The sequence below is a fragment of the Cricetulus griseus genome, chromosome 5, assembly GCF_003668045.3.
Source record: "Cricetulus griseus strain 17A/GY chromosome 5, alternate assembly CriGri-PICRH-1.0, whole genome shotgun sequence".
Classification (NCBI taxonomy): domain Eukaryota; kingdom Metazoa; phylum Chordata; class Mammalia; order Rodentia; family Cricetidae; genus Cricetulus; species Cricetulus griseus.
In genome coordinates, this window is record NC_048598.1 from 72,926,072 (window position 1) to 72,950,237 (window position 24,166).

The 24,166-nt window shown below is 37.5% G+C and overlaps 1 protein-coding gene across 3 annotated transcripts in view; it reads left to right on the forward strand.

The window, feature by feature from the left end:
• The window catches only part of Cntnap5 (contactin associated protein family member 5), an 897,862-nt gene that overhangs the window by 425,619 nt on the left and 448,077 nt on the right, over positions 1-24,166 (forward strand). For 2 of the 3 annotated variants that reach the window (XM_035445444.1, XM_035445445.1), the window contains exon 7: positions 15,556-15,696. In XM_035445444.1, the coding sequence (XP_035301335.1) occupies positions 15,556-15,696 (141 nt within the window). Of the gene's footprint in view, positions 1-15,555; positions 15,700-24,166 lie in introns of all 3 variants that reach the window. The other variant, XM_035445443.1, reaches the window with a different exon arrangement.

A 24,166-nucleotide genomic window follows, 5' to 3' on the forward strand; every position in this document is an offset into this window, starting at 1 on the left:
AGGGCAAGTATAGGCTCATATTTGTATACTTGGTCCCCAGTTAGTGGAACTGTTTGGGAAGGATTGGGAGATGTGGCCATTTTGGAGGAGGCATGTCACTAGGAGTAGTGTTTTGAGATTTCAAAAATCCCAAGCCATTTACAATTAGCTCTGTCTTGGCCTAGTGCTTATGGATCAAAATAGAGGCTCTCAACTACTGCTCCAGTCCCATCCCTGCCTGCCTGCTCCTGTGCTCCATCCCATAATGGTCATGGACTCTAACCCTCTGGAACTGTGAGCCCTAGTAAACTCTTTTTCTATAATTTTCCTTGCTCATGGTATCTTTATAACAGCAGTAAAAAGGTAGCAAAGAAAACTTTAAGGATTTCCATCAGAGGCTTTACGGCATTTTGTGAATCATCTGGGGTAACGTTTGCCATCAGAAGATGTTTGCAGCTGTCTGGTCCAATTCTGTCCCATATGTAGCACAGAACAGGCTTTACAAAATCACAGCAAATAGGTAAGAAGGAGGGAGAGGATGGACAACTCTTGGGATTTCCTCCAAATGCACGTCACTGAAACCACGAATTGTTCCAAATGCTGAAGAAGATGAGAGCCTTCCTCCATTGCTCCAGCCTGGAGGGTGAAGCAGCTTAGAAAGATATTTTAGGAGCCTTGTCCACTGATGTCCTTATAGTTCAAAAGTTGTTTTGATTCAAGATGTCTCAGAAATCCTGTTTTGTATCATTCTCTGATAAGTGCCCTAAATCATAGTAACATTTCAGATACATGTGGTTTACACCCACATGCTCCATACGAACTGGAAGAAAACTTCTTAAAAATAAACTTCCTAAATTAAGATAGCAAAAGCAAAAAAACAACAAATAACCAAAAATGTAAAACAGTAAAACAAACAAACATGCACACAGAAACCAGGAACCATCTAAAACTCCAAACCTAGACTGAACTAAAATCTCTGAGATTTAAAACCACATGTGTAGAGGGCTAGAGAGATTGCTTATTTAGTAAGATAAGTTATCTGTTATTCCAGAGAACCCAAGCTGAGTTCTACCCTATAAAAGGGAGGCTCCCAAATGCTGTAACTCCAGCTCCAGATGATGCAATGCCATCTTCTGAGCAACTGCACTCATGCACAAGCACACACACACATGCACACAAACACATTTATAATTACAATTTTTCTTTTTAAAAAACTAAAATTGCATGTGTCAGAAGGAGATGGGCAGACACCTTCAATTCCAGCTCTTGAGAGATATAGGAATGAGGATGAGAAGTTCACCCTGGGCTATGTAGAATTTGTAACCAGCCTGAGCTACTTGAGACACTTTCTAGAAAAATGAACAGTCAATGAATGACCAATCAGTGGGCAAGAAACAAACAGGCAAAAAAGTATGAAAACAGGAGGGATTCTGGTTAGAAAAACAGTGACAGTGGGATTAGAACACATGAATATAATGATAAATAGTATGATTATAATACTATGTATATATATATATATATGTATATGTATACATATTACATACATATGCAATAAAATTTAAAGGAATGAATTACCAATACGAAATAAATGCATGCGAGATAGCAATAGAACTTCAAAATTAACTTTATAGAATTATATGAAAAAATGAAATAATAGTTTTATAATTTGAAAGAATGTATGGTCTTCTATGTATGATATAGATTCCAGATGACCAGAAATAATGCATATGATAATTTTTATTTCTATAAATTTTAAAAGTCCTTCCATTAAAAAGTATATGTTTAATGGCATCATGTAACACAAAATGACTTAAAATACTGTTAAAATATAATATTTTAACAAATTAATGATTACAGTTTTGACAAATCAACTAACCTAAACATAGAAAGAGAGCAAAAGAACACAGACATGATAAAAATACAAATTAGCTGGGCAGTGGTGGTGCACACCTTTAATCTCTGCACTCAGGAAGCAGAAACAGGCAGATCTCTGTGACTTTGAGTCCAGCCTGGTCTTCAGAGCTACTTCCAGGACAGCTAAGGTTGTTATACAGAGAAACCCTGTCTTGAAATTATGTCTATCTATCTCTATCTCTATCTCTATCTCTATCTCTATCTCTATCTCTATCTCTATCTCTATCTCTATCTCTATCTCTTGGGCTAGATGGTAAGAATTTTTAAAAAGTGAAAAAAGTAAGGAAAATAGTTGTTTACTGCCATAATAGTCATGCCACTGTGTCACTAGAGGGCACATCTAGCCTGGTAAGTCATTACTGTAGCTCACAGAATTCATTCCTGAACAAGGCACTGATGCCTTTAGTATTATGATGATGAGCTTGTAGGGAGGAAACTTCTTGTACATATCCAGCTTGATTTTTATCATCCAGTGACCAAACTCTACATGTCTTCGGCAATAATGCCATAGCATCTACATGTTCGGTGGACAACTCAGAACAATTACAATAACCTATGTAATTTTGGTGAATTCTGATTGAAACAAAAATGTCCCCAATCTAAAATTAACAAATTTTGATCAGCCTCACATTAAAATAGCTCACCAGAGTGTCACATTGACTTTGCATGTGTCCACACAAACAAAAGCTTATATACTAGGGCTCATCTGAGATGTAGCAGGTATTCCTGGGTCATCTGGGATATGAGATGGTTGAGGCCTGTGAAATGATTGCTATCTCCAACTTAGGTCTATAACCTTGAGGCTTGCAGTAGACAGTTTCTTATCTCATTTAGATTCTGATTTGGACTGGGTTTTCATAGCCCATTTCTTAGAGCTGAGCTGTAGCTATAAGGTTTAAGTGTAGTATACTTGCGATTCTTCAGAAAAGTTAAGTTCATAGTTCACATGATGATCATCTAACTCTAAGTATCATCTTGACATACAGAGAAAGGTGAATGGGGAGCCAGTGTTTGGACTTTGTTGTCTTAGTGAAAAGCAAAAAGGGCTCAACTTAAAATTGACTGCTATCTTTCTCATTTAACAAATTGCATCTTGTTGGATCTCACTCACCTAGGGTAAGAATAGTATAGAGAAGCATTCAAAAATATAATGCTCTTGGAAGAAATGTAACAGTCCTGTGTCTTCTGATGTGGTACCATCTCCTCTCTCTCTCTCTCTCTCTCTCTCTCTCTCTCTCTCTCTCTCTCTCTCTCTGTGTGTGTGTGTGTGTGTGTGTGTTTCACAAAGGGTTTCTCTGTGTAACAGCTATGGCTGACCTTGAACTCCTTTTGCAGAGGAGGCTCATCTTGAATGGAAAGACATCTTCTTGCCTCACCCACCCAAGTGCTGGGATTGAAAGTGTGTTCCACCACAGCCACCTTTTGTATGAAATGAAATTTCATTAAAAACCATTTATTTATTTATGTATATGAGTGCTCTATTTGCAAGTATTATTTGCATGACAAAATAAAGCATCAGACAGAAGAGAACTTAAGATCCCATTATAGATTGAACATCTGGAAAACCAGTCAGTGCTTTTAAACACCCAGCCACTGAGCCATATCTTCAGCCCTAAATATGTCTCATAAGAAATCAATGTGTAATGCAGCTTGACTACTATATATTATATAATAAAAGATTATATAAACTTGAACACATGTAGAAGACTTTGGTGAAGCCCAGGTGACAGAGTGCCCACCAAACATACAAAAAGCCCCTATTGCCATTCCCAACATCTCATAAAGTAGGAGGTAGGGGTGCCTCTGTGTTCCCAGTACTTGGAAGGTAGGGGCAGGAAGATGAGATGTTCAAGGTCATCATTGTGTATGAAGCAAGTTTGAGGTCACCTTGGGATATATGAGATTCTGTTTAAAAACAAGCTAACAAACTAAAAAGAAAAACATAGAAAATGCTGGGAGGATAGTGAAGTTGTTAAGGCACAATGTGAGAGTGGGATTAAAGAGACCACAAATTTTATTTTTAATAGCTATCATTAAATTTCTTTAAAATTTGAGCCACAGAAAAGATGGATGTTTCATGACATGCTTATTACAAGTGCTTCTAAAATTGCTTGTTCTCATATATTTTTATTCATAATTTTTCTTTTAAAATTACATTTTTGCTGGGCATGGTGGCACACACCTTTAATACCAGCTCTGAGAGGTAGAGGCAGGCAGATCTCTATGAATTTGAGGTCAGCTTGATTATATATATATATATCTTTTAGTCCATCCACCAGCTCCACAATCATGACACAGAGATTTATTATTACTTTTGAATGATCAGCCTACCTTAGGCACATTTCTGGCTCGGTCTTTTAATGTTAATTAACTTGTTTCTCTTTCTCTTTTGCCTTGGGCTTATTACCTTTCTTCTGTATATCTTACTTTCACTGCTTTTCTATGTCTGTCTCTCTGGCCTCTGCCTGGCTTCTTGCCCCGGGTGTGTCCCTCCTCTTATTCTTCTGTTTCTCTGGAGCCTAGATAATCGCCTCTTCAATTCTCTCCTTTCCAGTCCCATCTACTCTTTTCTGCCCAGATATTGGCTGTTCAGCTCTCTATTAGACCAGTCAGGTTTCTTTGACAGGCAAGGTAAAACAAATGCAACACATCTTTTCATAATTAAACAAATGTAGCATAAACAAAAGTAACATACTTTTACACAGTTAAATTAATATTCTATAGCATAAACAAATCTTTGCTTAGTTAAGATAATATTCTAACACACACACACACATATATATATATAAAGTATATATATAAAGTGTATATATATATGTGTATATATATATATATATATATATATATATATATATATATATACTTTCTGTAATATTTAATGGGATTTGTTTACTTTTAAGATGTGTCTCCTGTATTTGCATATTCCTGTGTACATGTGAGTCTCCATTCATGTGTCTTTACATATGTATGGTGGCCAGAGCTCCACTCTGGATATTTTTGTCTTGTTCTCCCCCTAGATTATTACTTATTGTATCACAATTATTCATTATTTAAAAAGTCAAGGCGATGATATATTTGTAATTAACTAACAACTGACTGATTAAGTAACTAACTAAATACATGGCATGGAATTTAAATTGGAGATTTTTGTTCTCCCTTTTAATTTGTTTCTATAAACTGCAACTCTATGATAATACTGGTGATATTTGTTAAATAATAAATTAATTTCTTTGTGTGAATTAATGTAGTATCAACCTAATCCTGATCCTATTTCTCTACTGGTAAGATTTTTTTCTTTTAATTTTTTGAGAAAGAGTCTCAGGTGGCCCAAACTGCTGGCCTTGAACTGACATGTGATTGAAGATGGCCTTGATTTTCCAATTTCCCACCTTTGCCCTCCAAGTATTGGGGTTACAGGTGTTCTCCACTATACCCCATTTTTGCAGTTCTCAAAATTGGTTCTAGGACCAAATGTGGGCAAGGCCAGCACCCTGTCATCTGAGCTATCTCCCAATCCCTCATAAGAAAGTGGTGGTACTTTCCCTACCCCTGCTACTGTCCTTGCTATTGCTTGGCACTACCTACCATATCCCTTTCACACATACATGATTAAAGAGCTTGCTGTTCACTACACTATTTATCTGTCATTAACATAACCAGACCTCCCCCAGGCAAATGGTTTCCAAGACAATGTAAAGCATAATTACTATTGGTATTTTTCTTCTTTGGGAACAAAGTTGTGAGGCTAGCCTAAAAAGATTACAGAGAGAATATGGAGAATTTCATGAAAATACAATAAGAAAACGGAAAATGAGAAGGTGCAAAACAAATGTAAAAAAAGAAAGAAGAAAAACCCTCAAGTTACATAATAACATTTACATTCTCGTATTGGTTTCTCTTCTGGTGCTATGCTGAATACTCTGAAGTAACTTAAGAGAGAAAAGGTATATTTTGGCTAATAGTTGCAGAGGGATAATACCATCCATCCATCACTGGGGATAAGTCACAGAAGCAGGAGCACGAAGCTCACTGTCACATTGATTCAGTATAGAAGCTGGGAGCAAATGGAGTAGGTCCAGCTTATGAAACCGCAAAGCCCACTTTAGGTGAAGTGCTTCCTCTTGCAAGGCTACAAACCTTTCTGAACAGCAGAATCACCTAGAAACATGCACCTTGGAGGTAGATGTTTCACATTCAAACCACAATACTTGTTTAACTTGTCTAACTAGCTCTGCAAGGGATATAATCCATGGTGTATTTCATAGAAATCTCCAGGACACAGGGAGAGGAAAGCATCTTCAGTCTTCTTTCCGAATAGCCACAAAGTTTCAGACACATGATATCCAGAGATTCCTCAGGGGACTTGGCTCCTGTCTTGGGGACAGAGAAGTATCCTTGTACATAGGAGCATGGATCATAGAATTAGGTCTGAACATTTTCTGAGAAGACTTTAGATTCTCTTATGCCATGCCCCTTCCTTTCAATTTAAAATTAAAATTGTGATTGCTGGTTTTATATTTCCTCAAATTTTATAACTGTGAATTACCACAAAAATTTACCTCAGAAGATATATTATATATATATATATATTATATATATATATATATATATATAATCACAGCAGCACTGGAATGTCAGAGACAGGAGGGTCCATGGGGGCTTCTGGGAAGGCATTCAAGCTTAGTAGGTGAGCTCCAGGTTCAGTGACTCTATCATCAATATTTTTAAAATGAGTTGCATGGCTGGTATTTCACCAGACTCACAGACTCAGTAGGTAAAAGAACTTGCTGCTAAACCTGATGACCTGCATTCAGTCCCTTGGTGTAAGGCAAGAACCAACTCTCTCAGTTGTTTCCAGACTTCCACATATTTTCTTTGGCAGGGATATATCTCCCCTACACTAACTAACTATCCAAATAATTAATAGATATACTAAAAATAAATAAATAATTCAGGAGGAGAGCAAGAGAGAAACATCCATTGTGGAGCTCTGGCCTTTATACAGATGTGCCCATACATGCATAAGTACTCACAGGCACACACAGACATGTACATACACAAGACACATATTCATATGTATTAAAAGTAAACAGATGACATTAAATATGACAGAAAGTCTTTTCATATTGGTATCACACCAAGAGAGATCATCGTTCTTCCAGTGCTGGAGGTTGACTCGAGGGCCTCAAGCATGTTAGCCAAAAACTTTACCATTCAGCCCCTGTCCCAGATATTTCATTAATATCTTTTATTTTTATTTTCTACAATACCCAGGCTTGGTTGGAGGGCGCTATGTGGCAGAGCTGTTTGTATGCTACCTGGTCTCCCTAAAAAGCACCTGACATCAGAGCACTGAGCCACCAAACCTGTATTCCTTGTTTTATCACCAGAAACAACTGATAACATATTTCCTTGTTTTATCCAAGTTTCTGCTAGAATGTTGATAGCATGGCTTAATTAGCCTTCCTCTTCTCATGAGGTTGGCTAATCAGCCATTTGGAGACTGGCTGAATTACTATATTCATCAATAAAATAATAGAAAATTACCCAGGCTCTCTCAGACATACGCAAAGCCTCGGGCAAGAATATAAATGGAGAGCCACATGCAGTAATCTAAATATTTAAAGAGGTCCAAATCAAGCAAAGGATTTACTCGATAAGATGTGTTTTCAACTCTCTTAGCATGAAGACACACTGCACCATGCCCAGATCTGTCCATGCTGTGAACAGGTGGGAGGGGGAAAACCTGTTGATTGTGATGTTGGCGTGACACTGTTAAGTCAAGTGACTTAGATGCATTGGAAAAGGTCATGGTGGAAAAAAGTAAGGACACATTTGTGGTCATCTCACCTGGCCTATGAACACTGCTCCTATGAAGTAGGTTGTGGTCTGTGGATCCAGAGATGAGTGCCTGTCCCCAGAAGGAGCCCTTACTGTCTCAGCATATGGATAACACTGAAGTACATATTTCCAACCAGATCTTTCCTAGAAGAATAAAACCTATACAGTTTGAGCAATTGGCCAAGGAAACTAGTAACTGATATACAGAGAGAAGTCCCATAAAATTTATGTGAGAACAATTTGGCTGTTTCATTCCCTGGGGTGAGTCTCTGAAAGATACCCATTTATTCATTTAGGAGAAGCCACAGGCATTGCTCATCCCCTGGTCTGGACCAAAACAACATTCATACAAACAATGATATGGATCCAGTCTCAAATGCAAGATCCTATCACATGGGACAGTGTGCTTCTTGTGGGAAATCTGGAGTGGTCAATTTGTACTACCAAGAACCAACTGGTGGCATCTGTTACTCTGCTTTACCTTCTGTTCTTTTTCACTTCAAGAGCTATAGCAGGCTTTTTAAAGATGAAAGATCTGTTTATTGTCTGGGGAATGTGGCAAAATGCCAGGGTAGGCTGATGGACTGATAGTGGACTGGGGCTATGGTACTTGAATTTTTCTTAAAAATAGGATCGAGCTGGGGAGATGGCTCATTCAAGCATGGGGATTCGACTTCAAAAGTGTTGGATGTTGTGGTACATATTTATAACCTCAGTGTTGTTGCAGCTGAGATAGGTGGATCTCTGGGGTTTACTGATTAATTGGTCTTGCTGAATTGGCAAGCTCCATTTTAAAGGAGATAACCTATCTGTGTTAGTGCCTTTTTAAGGCTATGATTAGATATGGTGACTCAGACAACTTACAGAAGAATGAGTTTATTTGGGCCTCACAGTTTAGGGGTTAGATGCCGTAACAGAGTGGTGGTTGCGTTTGTGCATTCAAATAAATCATTGCTTTTAAAATACAGATTTTACCAGGAATCTGAGCTTTCTGGCTTCATTTTTAATGACAGAAACTCATAAACCATTACTGAATTCCAGACATCCAGCTTTGATTGTCTCTACTGAAGTTCCAAGTCACCCAGTAACACAGACATGGGTAGAGAAATGGCTCAGTTGGAAAATACTTGCCTAGTAAGAATAAGGACCTGACTCCTGTCCTTAGAACATTGTTCTTGTTTGCTTTCTATTGCTATGATGAATACCATTAATAAAAAAAAAATCTCACCAGCCTTCAAACCAATATTTAAATGTAAATAGCTATTAACCAGAAAATTAAGGGTTCTGATCTTATGTATTATTGGCACAAGTTCAACTTTGGAAACATTCCAATGAAGTGTTGCCACTTTTGATGATCATGACATTTTTGTGTGGCTCAGTGACACCCAGCTTGATTACATTTCAGAGGAGACTGGAAAAGAAGACAATAGCTCATATCTGTTGTTGGGGACCAGCCATCACAAAATTGACTGTCAGAACAAACGCAAAAATGTACATTTAAACTGGGCTAGAGAAAAATTTAGCAATGGAGAGAGGAACTCATTGTCATCAAAGTAGCACCAAAGATCAGAAAAGAAGAGGGCATGTCTGAGACAAAAGGAGGGTAATAATGTCAGAGGAAAAGAGAGGCAAGTTTTAGAGCATCATGCATTTAACATCAAAGAGGGCTTTTTTCCCCTGCAATTCTTCCAGCTGTAGCCTCTCTGTGACACCAGAAATCCCATCAGACTCCTGGGGAGAGGATGTCATCCAAGGCAAGCTGTGAGTGGAATGTGTAGTCTACCTGGTTTCATCAGAACCTAAGATCAAAGAAAGGCACACTGAACAATCCAAGAGGACAAGCAAGTGAACAGGTGACAAAATTGTCAAAAAGCACAAGGCAAGAGCAGAGTCAGAAGGAAATTGCTTATCATTCTTTTTGATCCAAGTCAACAAGTACTGTTTTGATCTACTCTGCTTGAATGGCACACTCAGAATTAAGGATGCTGGAGAGGTACTTCAATAGATAAAGTGTGTGCTATACAAACATAGAGACTTGAATTTCATCTCCCAACACAATGGAAAAAGTTAGCTGGTCACAGTTGCATGGGCTTGTGCTCTAATACTGGGGAGATAGAAATGGAAATACTTTGGGGGCTCTTTGACAACAAGTGTTACCAAATTAGTAAACACTTGGTTGGGTTAGAGATGCTGTCTCAAAAAGTAAGGTGGAAGTTGATTGAGGAAGCCACCCAATGTTTAACTTTGGCCTATACATACATGTCCATCTGTGTATACACATGCATACACATGATCACATACTTATACAAAAATTAATAAGGTAAAACAAACCATTGAAATAAATTCAATTTAAAATACTCAATGATAAACTCATTAAATTGATACAGTAAACATCATAGATAGGAAAATTAGTATCTTTGAAAGAAAAATTAAGATAAAGGTGTAAGGTTATGTTAAGCCTGTCATTATGCTCTCTAATTTACTCTGCATTTACTGTATGAGGATATCACATAAAACATAAACAAATGTGACACTTAGAAAACAAGCTATCCCCTGCTACTGCAAAACCACTGGCTCACTCTGCCTTGCTATCAGATTTCCTGTAGCAGCTTTCTGGTGGAAGGCATTGGAAGAAAGTTAAGGGAATCTGTCTAAGCAACATAGTTGTTCAGCTAGGTGAATGACCCAAAGGAATAGTGTATTCTGTACTCAAATATGAGTGACCCGGATCTAAGAATACAGATTCACACTGCCTCCAATGGCATGTGCCACCATGGAAATACAGAATAACAAAAGTCATGTATCTAGGTAATTTTAGAGAACAATCAGGCACATTTGAGAAGTCTCTGCCATAGACTTTGAATGTTTTCTGATGAGATTCTAAAACTTTTGGTTGGTGGAAGCTAGAAGTCTATTTGTACATTCCAATAGTATTTTACTACATCTCAAGGATGTTAGGTCAGACACAGAAGTGAACAATGGATATCTATGGAGGGACCTAAAGAGAACCCAAGATTCCCACTTAGTACAATGGAAGAAGTTAAAACTCAAGTTTATAGAATGGTTGACACAGCTATGACATTTTCCTGAGAATGCCAGTGTACAGAGCCAAGGAGAAAACCCAAACTGGGAGCTTGAACATCTGTCACATTTACCTGAACAAGTTGGAACAGTTTACCAGCATCAATTTCAATCCTTGCAGATAATAGCTTCCATAATTTGTCTACTGTAAATCATACACAATTGTGACTTGGCCAGAAAGATAATTCCAAGCCAAATTTTTACTTTTACTATTAAATATTTCATATATCAGAAAAAATCTAATATAACTGACCTGAGATTGTGATTACTTATGCAGAATTTGTAGTTTTCTATTAAGGCAATGTATATGGTCTTGGGAAATATTTAGAGAAATTAATGCTGTGTATGAAGGAACATTATCAATACATGAAGCAGTTTTCCACCCTGACTGCCTGAAAATGAATTAAGTCTCCAATTCATAGCACTGTTAAAATGTCAGATTCTTTATGGAAAAAATTAAAAAATGGGAGAAAACCCCCACTGGAACCCCCTCCAATCTCAGGAATTTTATTTTTCATATTTTTCTAAATAAATTTAAAATTTCTCTACTAATACAAAATGCTAAAATTATAAGTCAAGTATGAAATGTATATTCCTGGTCAAGTGTACCTCAGAACAATTTTGATTTTCTCTTTTTAGCTAGATTCAGTTTGTTCCCTGTGAACACAGGGGTGTGCTAGGGAGAGCGATGAGAAGTCAGAGTTGTTGAGGGATAAATGTCTGTGGTGACTGTCCTACATTCATTCTGCTGCTGTGATAAAACACTTTGACAAATCAACTTGGGTCAGGAAGGGCATATTTGGTTTACACTTCCAGGTCCCAATCCATCATTGAGGGGACTCAGGGCAGGAACTCAATTTGAAACTTGAACAGAAACCTGGCTCTCTCTGGCCTCCATTCAGCTAGCTTTCTGATATAGCCAAGACCTACCTGCTGAGGCATGGTACTGCCAACAGTTGGCCCTCCCCCACACACAGGCAACCAAGACAGAGTTTCTTAAACATAGCAACAGGTCAATCTGATGTGAGCAGTCCCTCAGTTAAGACTCCCATGAATAATGTTGGTCTGTGTCAACTTGATAGCTGAAGCTTCCTAAGACACTGATTAATAACTAGTTAATGCTTTCTTAAAGCTATCCACATTGAAGAGTACCTCATTTCTTTACTATGGACTGTTAACCAGCCAGATGGCAGCCATGACTTCTTGCATCATCACCACAGCCATGTGATTTACTTGTTCCATCTGCAAATGTTACAAAACAGCTTCAACTATTTTGTGTCCATGAAAATCATGTGACAATTTTGTTGCTTCTGTATGTTATGCCTGCCATGCTGTGATGTAGCCTGTGAGATGTATCTTACAGGATCTCCCAACCTCCCAATCCAGCTACCTGCCATTTGTACATATTCTGAGAGCCTCAGTACATTAATCATGTCTTCCTGTTCTTGTGCCTCTGACAGCCATACATTAGTGCCTAAGTCACAACCAAACAGCTCTCAGGCCTCCCACATTGCATCTCACCCAACCAGCTGTTTTCTTGGGGGTCATTCTGAGTCCCAGGCAACTAGCTCTAACAGTCTTGAAGCATAATGAATATACAAACCAGGGTGTAAGTGCTTGCTTAGCTACTTTTCATATTGGTGGGTCAGAATACCCAGGCAGAAGTAACTTAAGGAAGGATGGGTTTATTTTGGCTCACAGTTTGGGGGCACAGTCTATCATGGCAGCAAGAACTGAGGCAGCTGGTCATATTGTATCCACAGTCAGGAAGCAGAGAGAGTCAAGTGCTATGTACAACATACCTTCTATCTTTTTATTCGGGTCAAGACTCCAGCATGGAACAAAACTACCTTAATTAAACGAGTCTAGATACCATCTCTAAGAAATGCCCAAGGATTTGTTTTTCAGAGATTCTACATTCTGTTCAGTTGACCATTAATATTTATCATAACAAGTGATTTCTTACTACTTAGGAACTCCAGACAGGATCAGAGAGGAAGGCCCTAACTCCCCAGTGCTTTAGTCCTGTCCCCACTGAATCTCTTTCCAAATCTTCCACAAAACATAGCAGCTTGTTCTCCTATGTGCAACATGAGATTACAGCTTTGTTATATTCAGTATTCTGCATAGTTTCCATCTACACTATTTCTTCCCTGAATAAACAAAAGTCTTGTTATTGAAACAACAATGCTCTTTTATTCTTCTTCAGCCTTTTCAAGAACTATTCTACAGCCAATATTCTCTATGTGGGAAGCAGAGGATTAGGGAGTTTCTTTTTAAAAATTAAAGATGCTTAGCATAAAAATGAAGAGAATAAACTTAACATTCTCTGCTCAAACTTTAAAAATAGAAGTATATTATAATACTTTTACATTGACAATTTAAATCTTGTTAAAATCACAAATTGCAAGTGTATCTTTTAAAACTGCAAAGTGCTCACAGTAAAAGTACTGGGATGCTGCAGTAAATCAATAGTATCTTTGTAAATAAGTTACCAAAATTTTTTCATAGATTTTGAAATTTTTTCAAGATTTACAAACTATTTTTATAAAATCAAAAATTTCTTTAATTCATATTAGACAAATCTAGACTTCAAAAATATATTAAAACTTAAATTTATTTGCAACATAAAATGTGTATATGTCCATTTTAAGGCAAATGAAATATAGAGTAGTTCAATAAGTCCCCAGTGAATCTGTGGACTTAGGACTCTGGGCTGTCATTCTACTTATTGGTAGAATAAACCTAATGTTTTTTATATGCTATGATATGTATTTTTGAAAAGACAAAGAATAAAATTACATTTCCTTATTATTTATAATATGTCAATAAAGAAGCAAATATAAATAACCAATATACAAAATGAGTGGGAAAATACTTTTTCAATAAAGAAATCAGAATCACTGCTTTGTGTAATTGGAAAACAGAAGAGAAAATTGTTTTTGCTAGGTCTTAGAATATTTTGACAAGAAAAACAAAGAAAAATTTTGACTAGAAAAACAAATTAAAATAAAAGTACAGAAAATAAGTTTGAAGATTAAGGTTTTTTGTGCATATCTTATGACTTTACACCTCAAATTCAAAGAAATTGCCTAAAAAGCATACACAAATAGTGGTTAGAATTTCCAGTTTAAAGTAGATGAAAGCCTCATAATTATGTTTAGAGTTAAAGCAAAAGAAAAAGTAATAATCTTGATATTGCCCCATCACAGCAAGAAACATTTATAATCCTTTGTAACTTAAATTAAACATCTAGGCTCAATATATTAGTATATGACTAATGGTGGGAGAAACTGAGAGAAGATGCTATGGTTGTGGGAACATGTCCTCCTCTGACATTGTCCATGCAAGAAAGAGGAGGGGAGATGGGGGAAGTGATAGAGCAGGCAATGGAAATAGAGAAAAGAGGACACGGGAAAAAAGACAGAGGAGAAAGAGGAGAGAGATGCAAGGGCGAAGAGTGTCCTAGATAATGTGGCTTTTCAAAGCAATGGAGAAAACCTGGCTCCTGGCGGGTGATGGGGAGGCAAATGAGAGACTATTTACTATGCTATTATCTTGCACAGTAGAACCAGTATTTCCAAAGGTTGTTTTGTTATTCACTATATCCATCATAATATATTTGTTTTAATTTACTAAACATATACATAGTAAAGAAAACTAACATCTGTAAACTGTAGTTCTGTGCCTAAACTTTGTAGGCATGTGTGTGTGTGTGTGTGTGTGTGTGTGTGTGTGTGTGTGTGTGTGTGTGTGTGTGTGGTGTATGCACACATGTGTAGATATGCCATGTTGTGGCTGTGGAGGTAAGAGAACAACTTTCAGTAGTAGTTCATTTTACACCTTGAGACAGAGTCTTTCTTGCTTTAGTTGTCACAGTGTTACTCCAGACTAGCTAGCTGGTGAGTATTAATCAGTATTGTATATTCATTATGCTGCAAGAGCTCAATTGGCTTCCTATTTGTTGCTGTTTTTTTCCTTTGTTTTTTTTTTCTTTTATTTATTTTTTTAACAGGAGTTCTAGGAATCAAACTTGGGTCATTGAGCCTGTAGGGCTAGTGCTTTTACAACGTGAGCATCTCCTGGACCTGGTGTATACAACTTTCTCATGGCTGAAATCATACTTCACAGCTAATAGTAATTGTTGTACTTAACAATCAAAAGTGTATTCATTTACTCTTTTACTGCAAATATTTCATAATTGTCCTACTAACGGTTCCAGAATGCTGGTTATTAATTGCTTCTCAAGTCCATAGGACACTTGACATTATTTCAACCCTTTATCTTTATAGATAACAGATGAGGAACAACTTGTACATAAAAGAACTTTGGTTACTGTGAGTTTTAGAAATACTTATTCCAGGAGCAAGTATCTGTGTGCTTCCTTAGCTTTTTCATGGCTGTGTCCTCTCTGCTGCTCCAGATAAACATAAAAGTTTTGATTTTTTATTTTTTCTTTTTTTCCTTGTAAATTACTGTTTTATTTAGTATTAAAGAAGTTTTAAGAAAGAAATGAAAATGGTTTTGTAAAGTAAGCCTGTAAGAGGTAAGCAATTACAGATATTTTATATTAGCTAATCAGTATCTTTTTAAATGAGTAATCAAGTGGCATCCGAAATTACTAAAGCCCCTTGGCTCACACATACAATTAAATCTAGAGAATGCACTTCGCTTACATTCTCATTTTTTTCAGAGCTTGTAACTAAGAGTTGATTTTGATTTTTTCCCCCTACCATGCAGCTCAGTTTTGGAGGAATTCCAGTGCCAAGCAAACCTGGGACCTTTTTAAAGAAAAACTTCCATGGCTGTATTGAAAACCTTTATTACAATGGAGTAAACATAATTGACTTGGCTAAAAGACGCAAGCATCAGATCTACACTGTGGTAAGTCCACTGTCTCTGTTACCTGGTGGTTTATGGAATTGGGTAAGTCTGGGTTTGGTACTCAACCCTTGTGCATCTTCACACTGTGTTTATCTTATGTGTTTTTCATCAGCCAAGTCCACCTATGTAGTTCAGTTGGTAGAGTTTTTGCCCAGCATGTATAAAACCCTCTGTTTCATCCCAACTTCCACATTAAAATGGGTGTTTTAGTACATTTTCTAACTGAGACCTAGCAAGAAGCAATTAAAGTAGCAAGGCTTCATTCTGGCTCACAGTACTAGAGATTATAGTTCATCATCTCAGAGAAAACATGGCAGTAGAAGTAGGAGACTGGCTGGTGACAGTGTCTCATCAGTATTTAAAACAGAGAAGGAACAAGAGTTGTGACCAGGATATAGAAGCCCCAGGCCCTCTACCAATGACCAACCTACATCAAAGTCCCACCTCCTTAAGGTCCAAAATCTTTCCAAACAGGACTGCCTTCTAGATACTAAGTGTTCAGATGTGTGAGCTCATAGAGACTACTTCGTTTTCAACCCACAACTGAAACAGAGCTGCACACTTCAGCCCCAGCACTTGGGAGGTGAAAGCAGGCAGGTCCAAATTTTTAGTCATCTTCCATTACAAAGCAACTCTGAGGCCAGCCTTTGATACATGAGGTCATGCCTTTAAAAAAGTTAAAAATGGAATAAAGCAATTATCATTTTCCTATTATCTGACTTTATGTTTGAAAAGAACCAGGTGAGAAAAAGGCACTGCCGATCTTTTCATTGGCAAAATCAAGTACAGATATTCAAAGAATGCTGCCTCCTGGCTGTGTGGAAGGTTTGAAATCTATGCAGGCTAATATGGATTTTCTTTAAAAATCTCCAAGAAATGCAATGGAAGCATAGATCCTGTTGAGTTATGTAGCTAAGCCATTGCATGTTTACTGATTGGTTATATTAAGCAGGACACTTTAAATGATACTGCAGTGTTAGTGCCTTAGAGGTTCCTTGTGGATCACTTACAGTCACAGTGGATTAAAGCCCTCATTAATTCAACAACATCTGTTCTCCCTAACACACCTTGAGTTTTATGAGGTAGCTTTTAAAACCTTATCCTTGAATTTTCTCTCCTCTCTTCAATTGTTCCTACACTCCCTTTCAAATTTATGGCCTCTGTTTTTAATTATTGTCCAAACAGACAGACACACTTGTACACACAAAAGCACACAAAAATATACAAGCTGCTGAGTCCATTTAGTGCTGCTCATATGCCTATCTTTTGGGGGCTGACTGCTTGAGATCCAGTAACCTGTCAAGAGGTTCATCCCTGGAAGTGACTTATGCTCCCTCTCTGAGCAGCCATTCATTTCCTGCAGCTCATCATCTAGTGAGATTTCTCTTATTCACATTGGCATGTCAACTCAATTGTCACTGTGCAGGCTTTGCTTAGGCAGCTGTATTGTGGAGATTGGTGGGTGCAGTTTCCCTGACCTATAAAGAAAGCACTGTCCTGCATTAGATGTTCTGTATGTATGTATGTATGTATGTATGTACGTATGTATGTATATGTGCATGTATAGTACTGTCCCATTTCCAAAGCCAGGTAATGCCTTGAATACAATAAGAACTCAAAATTAATATGTAATTAAGCATTTATATATCTCTTCTAGTTCTCTGAGTGTTTGGTGTTACTACATGCTGAGTTTTGTTTAGTAGTATTTGAGTGCTATTTAGTAGTATTTGCTCAGGGTAAATGGGTCAGTTTGTCATGTAGTAGCATTTTCTTTCTCTAGTGCAAACCTTGCTCTTAATACTCCTTTATGTAACATAATATTGACATCTGAGCTTTTCTGTGCTTTTTTTTTAGGCCAGGTTTCTCTGAGCGTAGTCCTGGCATTTGTTCTGTACACCAAGCTGGCCTCAAACTCAGAGATCTGCCTGCCTCTGCCTCCCAAGTCCTGGGATTAAAGTCATGTACCAGCACAGCCCAGCAAGTTCTTTTCAATATTTGCATTCTACGTTTTCCGCCATTGTTTGGCTTTTAAGTTATATCTATCATTATTTTGTTGTTTATAATAAATAGTTGGTTCATAAGTTTTTTTATTTTTTAAATTAATTTTTATTTAAATTAAAAACAATCTTATTTTATGTACCAATCCCAGTTCCCTCTGCCTCCCATCCTTCCATTCCCCACACCATCTCCCCTCCCACCTCCATCCATTGCTATGGGGGATCATCAAAGTCTGTCACATCATTTGGGGCAGGACCTAGGCCCTCCTGCATGCATCTAGGCTGAGAGAGTAGCCCTCCATAGGGAATGGGCTCCAAAGACCATTTGTGCACTAGGGATAAATACTCGTTCTACTGCCTGTGACTCCCCAGTCTACCCAAACCTCCCAGTTGACACCCACGTTCAGGGTACCTATATCTGTCTTATGCAGGTTCCCCAGGTGTCAGTCTGGAGTCAGAGAGCTCCTACTTGCTCAGGTCAGTTGTTTCTGTGGGTTTCCCCAGAATAGTCTTGACCTCTTTGCTCATCACTCCTCACTCTCTACAACTGAATTCTAGGAATTTGGCTCAGTGCTAGCTTTGCTTCTGAAGAGATTCAAAGCTAAGCACTGGGTCATAAATTTTAATCCACTCAAAATTTTATTTGGTACACTTGGATCACTTACACAATGCAATTATTGGTATGAGAGAGCTTAAAACATATTTATAATTCTTGCCTTCCATTCACTTTGTTGTTGTTTAATTCTTTTCCTTACTTTTAAAAATAATATGTGTGTTGACTTAACTTTAGAATCTAATTTTGATGTGTGAATTTTTTCCTGCATATGTGGTTTCTCAGATGCTACAGTGTATATACATAACTTTTTGTAGCTTAATGATTTTATCATTTGATTACTATAATTGAAATACGAAAAGTTACCTCTTTTTAACTCCATCTTTTTTTGTTTTTTGTTTTTTCGAGACAGGGTTTCTCTGTGGCTTTGGAGGCTGTCCTGGAACTAGCTCTTGTAGACCAGGCTGGTCTCGAACTCACAGAGATCCGCCTGCCTCTGCCTCCCGAGTGCTGGGATTAAAGGTGTATGCCATCAACGCCAAGCTTTAACTCCATCTTTTTAAATACAATGTTTATTTAATTGTGTTAATTATTATTTTCTTTGTTTGTAATTAGAACCTTATCAGTTGGTTTTGCTTTTTTTCCTTTTCCTCTGACTTTCCAAAATAATTTAGAAAATTTAAGACAACAGGTACTTATTGTATTTATTATTCTTTGTATACTTTTAGAAAGAAAGAGAGGATAATATTAGGCATAAGCAAGGAGAGAAGGCAGGCAAAATGACAATGAGTCATAAAAGGGCATAGAAACCTCCACACCACAAGTTTCAACTCTGCCCACAATTTTAGTTGTTTTTTTTTCCCCTGTGGGTGTGAGAACTCAACTTTCTGTGCATTGGATAGCATAGAAAGAGCCAGTTTTGCAAACAATGTAAGGTGCTGCTCCACTGAGGCAGTGTGTGCTACATTGACTGTTAGACATGACTCATCACTGAGCACTTTTTTGTCATACTGACCCATTTAGAAAGGAGTTTTATAACCTTAAAATTACACTTTTGAAATTCTGTCTAATACAATATAAAATGATTCTAATAATGTTTCATATCTATAAAGACTACACTGTATAACATAAAACTAAGGTTTATTTTTAAAATATATTATGTCCTTTGTTCTTTTCTTTATTCCATTAAGTCTCCTTTTATGCTCTTCCTATTTGGATACTTTCTTTTATCTATGCTTTTTAGCATATATGTGAATATGCCAAATTCTCATTTCTTCTTTCAGCTGGGAATATTATGATTGATTTCCTTGATATAAAATGAGAGTTGCCTGCTCTTTTTATATAGCACATGGAAATATTAACTCTTCTGTCTCTGCTCTCAGTGACAAAAGGAACCAGATTGCTGTTTTTGTTTGTTTTTTGTTTTTGTTTTTTCAGAGAGTCCCATGTATTTTCCCTCTGGATTATATCAAAGTTTGTCTTTGATGCTAGGTGTCTGAGTGTGATGTGCCATGGCTTGGGATTCTTTGGCATTCCTATTAGGGTTTTTCTCAGTTCTTTGAATGTATGAGCTTCTGGTATTTTACCCTGTTTGGGCAACTTTCTGTCATTGTATGTGGGCAGCTTTCTATCACTATATGTCAAATTATATACAGACTTTTATTTATGTGTATGCTCTGGGGTAGGATGGGAACATGTGTGTAGGTAACCAAAGATATTAAAAGACAGCATAGGATCTCCTGGAGCCTGAGTTATAGGAAGCTGAAAGATCTGTCACAACCAGTGTAGGCACTGGGAACTAAACTTGGGTCTTCTATGAAAGCCACTCACACTCAACCACCAAGCCATTTCTCCAGCCTCTATCTGGGTACTTTTATAGCTAGTGTCTTTCATATCTTGTTTCCGAACCCATAGCATCCTTTTATTATAGTTTACAAGGCTACTTTGCTTTAGATATTGATCAAAGTAAATGACTTTAATTCTTACATATTTAATATATTCTTTTCAGTTGGTGGTATAGATTCATAACTGCTGTTTTATTCTTCTCATTGTTATTACATGCATCTATTCACTTTTAAAGTTTAATGTATTTAATCTCTCTCTCTCTTTCTCTCTCTCTCTCTCTCTCTCTCTCTCTGTGTGTGTGTGTGTGTGTGTGTGTGTGTGTGTGTGTGTGTGGTGTGCATATGCGTATGCTGGGACATATACCCTTGTGTATGCACTGAGGCCAAAGGAGGATGTAGAGTACTCAATTATGTGTAGTCTCTTTCTCTGGAGGCAAGGGCCCTCACTGATCCTGAAGCTGGCTGCTAGTCAGGAAGTCCCAAGGATCCTCCTTTCTCTATTCTAAGTAGTGTTGGGGTTACAGGCACACAGCTATGCCTAGCTTTTTAAGTGAATGCTGGAGGATCATGTGCAGGCTTGTAATGGAAGCACTCTTACATACCCTATTTTGGGGTTGTAAAATTTGATTTGATTTTCTTTATACCTTTTGTTTTCTTACTTAGACTTTGTATTTGTTACTATGACTTTCTGTTTTCTTCCTCACCTCTTATATTTGATTTTTTTTGAGACAGTTTTTATTATAAGATCTGTTTAAAGTTTGTCTGATGATTCTAACATCTCTATCATCTTAGTGTAGAAAATCCTCGAAGTCTCCTTTTTATTCAATCAAGTTAGGTATCAAGAGATACTTTTTTAGGAAAACTGGATGTTGTAGTTATTATTTTACATAAATCATAGTTAAACTTTCCATTTAAAATGTATTCCATTAACTAGGTCAAAACAGAAGATGGGAAGATTTAGCCTTAATAGCCCTATATAGGGATAGAAATTAAGTAAGTAAAATGATACTTGCTACTGCCAAATACATGGGAGAACAGCATCCTATTAGATTTTTTGCTTATAGATCTCTGGCTAGGATTGGTATAAAAAAATGCATTGCTTCCCCACTACTGACCCAATCTGTGTCCTTCAGTGGAGGCTCTGGGATGCCCATGATATCAAGGGACTGTGGAGTCCTCACATTTCACCAAGCCATCTTGACACCACCTCTGTGATGAGTGAACAGCTCCTTTATTTCCCCTGAGTGGGCTACATATCTAAACTCTTCAACAAGTCTTAATGATAACACAAGGAGACACTTGGTAGTGTCCATAAAGGATTGGATTGTTTGATTCCTGGGATTAATCTTTCTGATTTCAGACCTACTTTCCCTGATTGTTTTTCCCTATAACTATGCTAACAATAACTTGGGACATTTTGGTGCAGCCAGACTGAGTGGAAATGGCTTGAAAGTTATTCCATAATATTTAGTTTTAATAGGCACTTGTATTAAAATGTTATGTTGTGTTATGTTGCCCCCTTTGTCAGCCATTGGCTGAGTAAACCATCTTGTCAGTGAGAAGCAAAGCTTAATTCTTTTTGCAATGCCATTATTCAAATTTCTGGATAAACTACATGATTTAAATAATTTAGTGGGTTCTCTTGCTTGGAAAACATAACTACAGTAGATATTTTGTTTTTTGAGGTTCCATGTTACTGCATCATTTAAGTATTCTTGTTGGATTCCAGGGTATACATCAGGCATATTTGAGGAAGCCCATGTTTGGAAAAAGAATGTCAGTTTTTAAAAAATATTTGCATCATGTTCCTAACTCTCTTAATTTGAAGGCTTTAGGATGGTGTTAAGAAGACTACTTCTGGGGTGCTAGAAAATAACACTTGTACATTCACAGATCAATCTTAAGAGTTCTGAAAATTTCCCATTTACCTATGAGAACATAGATAACCCAGTAGTCATTGACTTGCCAATTATATTGCTAATGCTAATAGTTAACACATGATTGACTATAGTGATTTGAATAAGAATGGCTCCCCATAGGCTCATTAAGTTAGAATTCTTGGTCTCCTTTTGTGGAACTTCAGTGGAAGGATTAGGAGATGTGACCTTCTTGGATTTGGTGTGTCACTGATAGCAGGTTTTACAGTTTCAAGAGACTATGCCATTCCAGTGCTTTAACTCTGTTTCATGGCCTTGGGTCAAGATGTGAGCTCTCGGCTGTTCTTTTGCTCTGCCAGATGCTCACACTGGATCTTCAAGAGGTAGAGGCTATTTATGCCTTATGTAGATATCTCTGCTCTCTCCAAGGCCTTATCCACAAAAGGAAGCTCTCTCTATTCCACAAAAGGAAGCTCTCTCTATATACCATTCTAGAAAATACCTTCTGTTAGAAATTAAAAGAAAGAACACGGTCTTAGAAAACAGTCTAATATAAAAGAATCCATTTGGAAACATTAGGTGAAGGGTTATCACTCCTTAGACAGCCTGAGGAAGGAGAGCATTGAAGGAAGAGAGAGCCTTCTTTTTCAATTCTTAGGCAGACAGCCACCCTGAAGAATAGAGCCTTTCTATCCCCTGTAAAAGGGATCAGACTCTTGCAAGCTGTCAGGGCACAGTGTGTGTGTGTGTGTGTGTGTGTGTGTGTGTGTGTCTGTGTGTGTGTGTGTGTGTCTGTGTGTGTGTGTGTGTGTCTGTGTGTGTGTGTGTGTGTCTGTGTGTCTGAGAAGGAGAGAGAGAGAGGGAGAGAGAGAGTGTGTGTGTAAGGTATATATGTTTGCTCCTTACTAAGTAATCATCCCCCTAGTGGCCTAGCCTGCATACCTGGAGTTATAAGGCAGGAAGGAACTGAGGTCATACAAGATTCACTTTTTGCATGGCCCTGGGCATCTGGGTGACAGAGGAAGCTGGACTTATATTTTCCACCAATGCCTGAGAACTGTCATCACAGGCTCCAGTCAGTTCTTGTTCTAATGGACAGACTACAGAGGTGGGGGCATGACTTTTCATCTTTAATGATGAGATAATGTTAAATTCAGTCACTAAATGAGCAGACTAGCTGGAAATGAAATTCAATAGAGTGAGGAAAGACAATATGGGTTTCTGGATGTCAGCAAACTCTATATTATTCCCTTTTCTGGGTGAATCCTGAATCAAAATGTTAATAAATATTTTCCAATCTTTTTACTAGCTACAGCATTTACCAGATTGCCTGAAACTTTTCTAGTCCATTTAAGTCCTCAGGGCTTAATTGGAAGTATAGTTATTATGAGGCACAGAGAATCATTTAGCACTAATGCATTTGGGAAAAAAGATTTAATCTAAGAACACAATTTCACATGCAGGTAGAAAAATCTTAGCTTTCAACTTATCACACATTATTTTTCTTCAAAATTGCCTCCATCTCCCTTATCAAATGAAAATTCACACATGCACACACACACACACACACAAACACACACACACACACACACACACACACACACACACACATACACACACAGATAGACTTAAACAGACACAGAGACACATATACACAGACACAGAGACACCGACACAGAGACACACAGACACAGACGACACACAGACACACAGAAACAGACAGACAGACAGACAGACAGACAGACAGACACACACACACACGTGTGTGTGTGTGTGTGTGTGTGTGTGTGTGTGTGTGATGTATACCTGGTATATTTCTTTGGCATTCCTTCAGTGATGTAATGGTTCACATTATTAAATAGAAAAGTACAGATGCTTTTATTCTTGTAATCAACCTTAAAGTTTTCTCCAAAGACACCACATCTGCCTCAAAGTCAACTTTATTCCAAGTCACATAGTCACTGTAGTGCTGTTAAATAGTGTAGAAAAAAGTCAAGTTTCAGTTTTCTGTATGTTATTTTTTTCCATTATTCATAGTTCTTCTATAGTCAGTGAGCCTTGATAAGGCTTCAGAAGTTCAGGGTTTATCACAAGATTCACAGAATTAAGGAAAAAAAAAACATAAAGAGAGTTAGTTGATGCCCATAAATTACAAAGTTTGACTCAAGGCTCAAGGCTAGACAAGCCTCCCTCTGC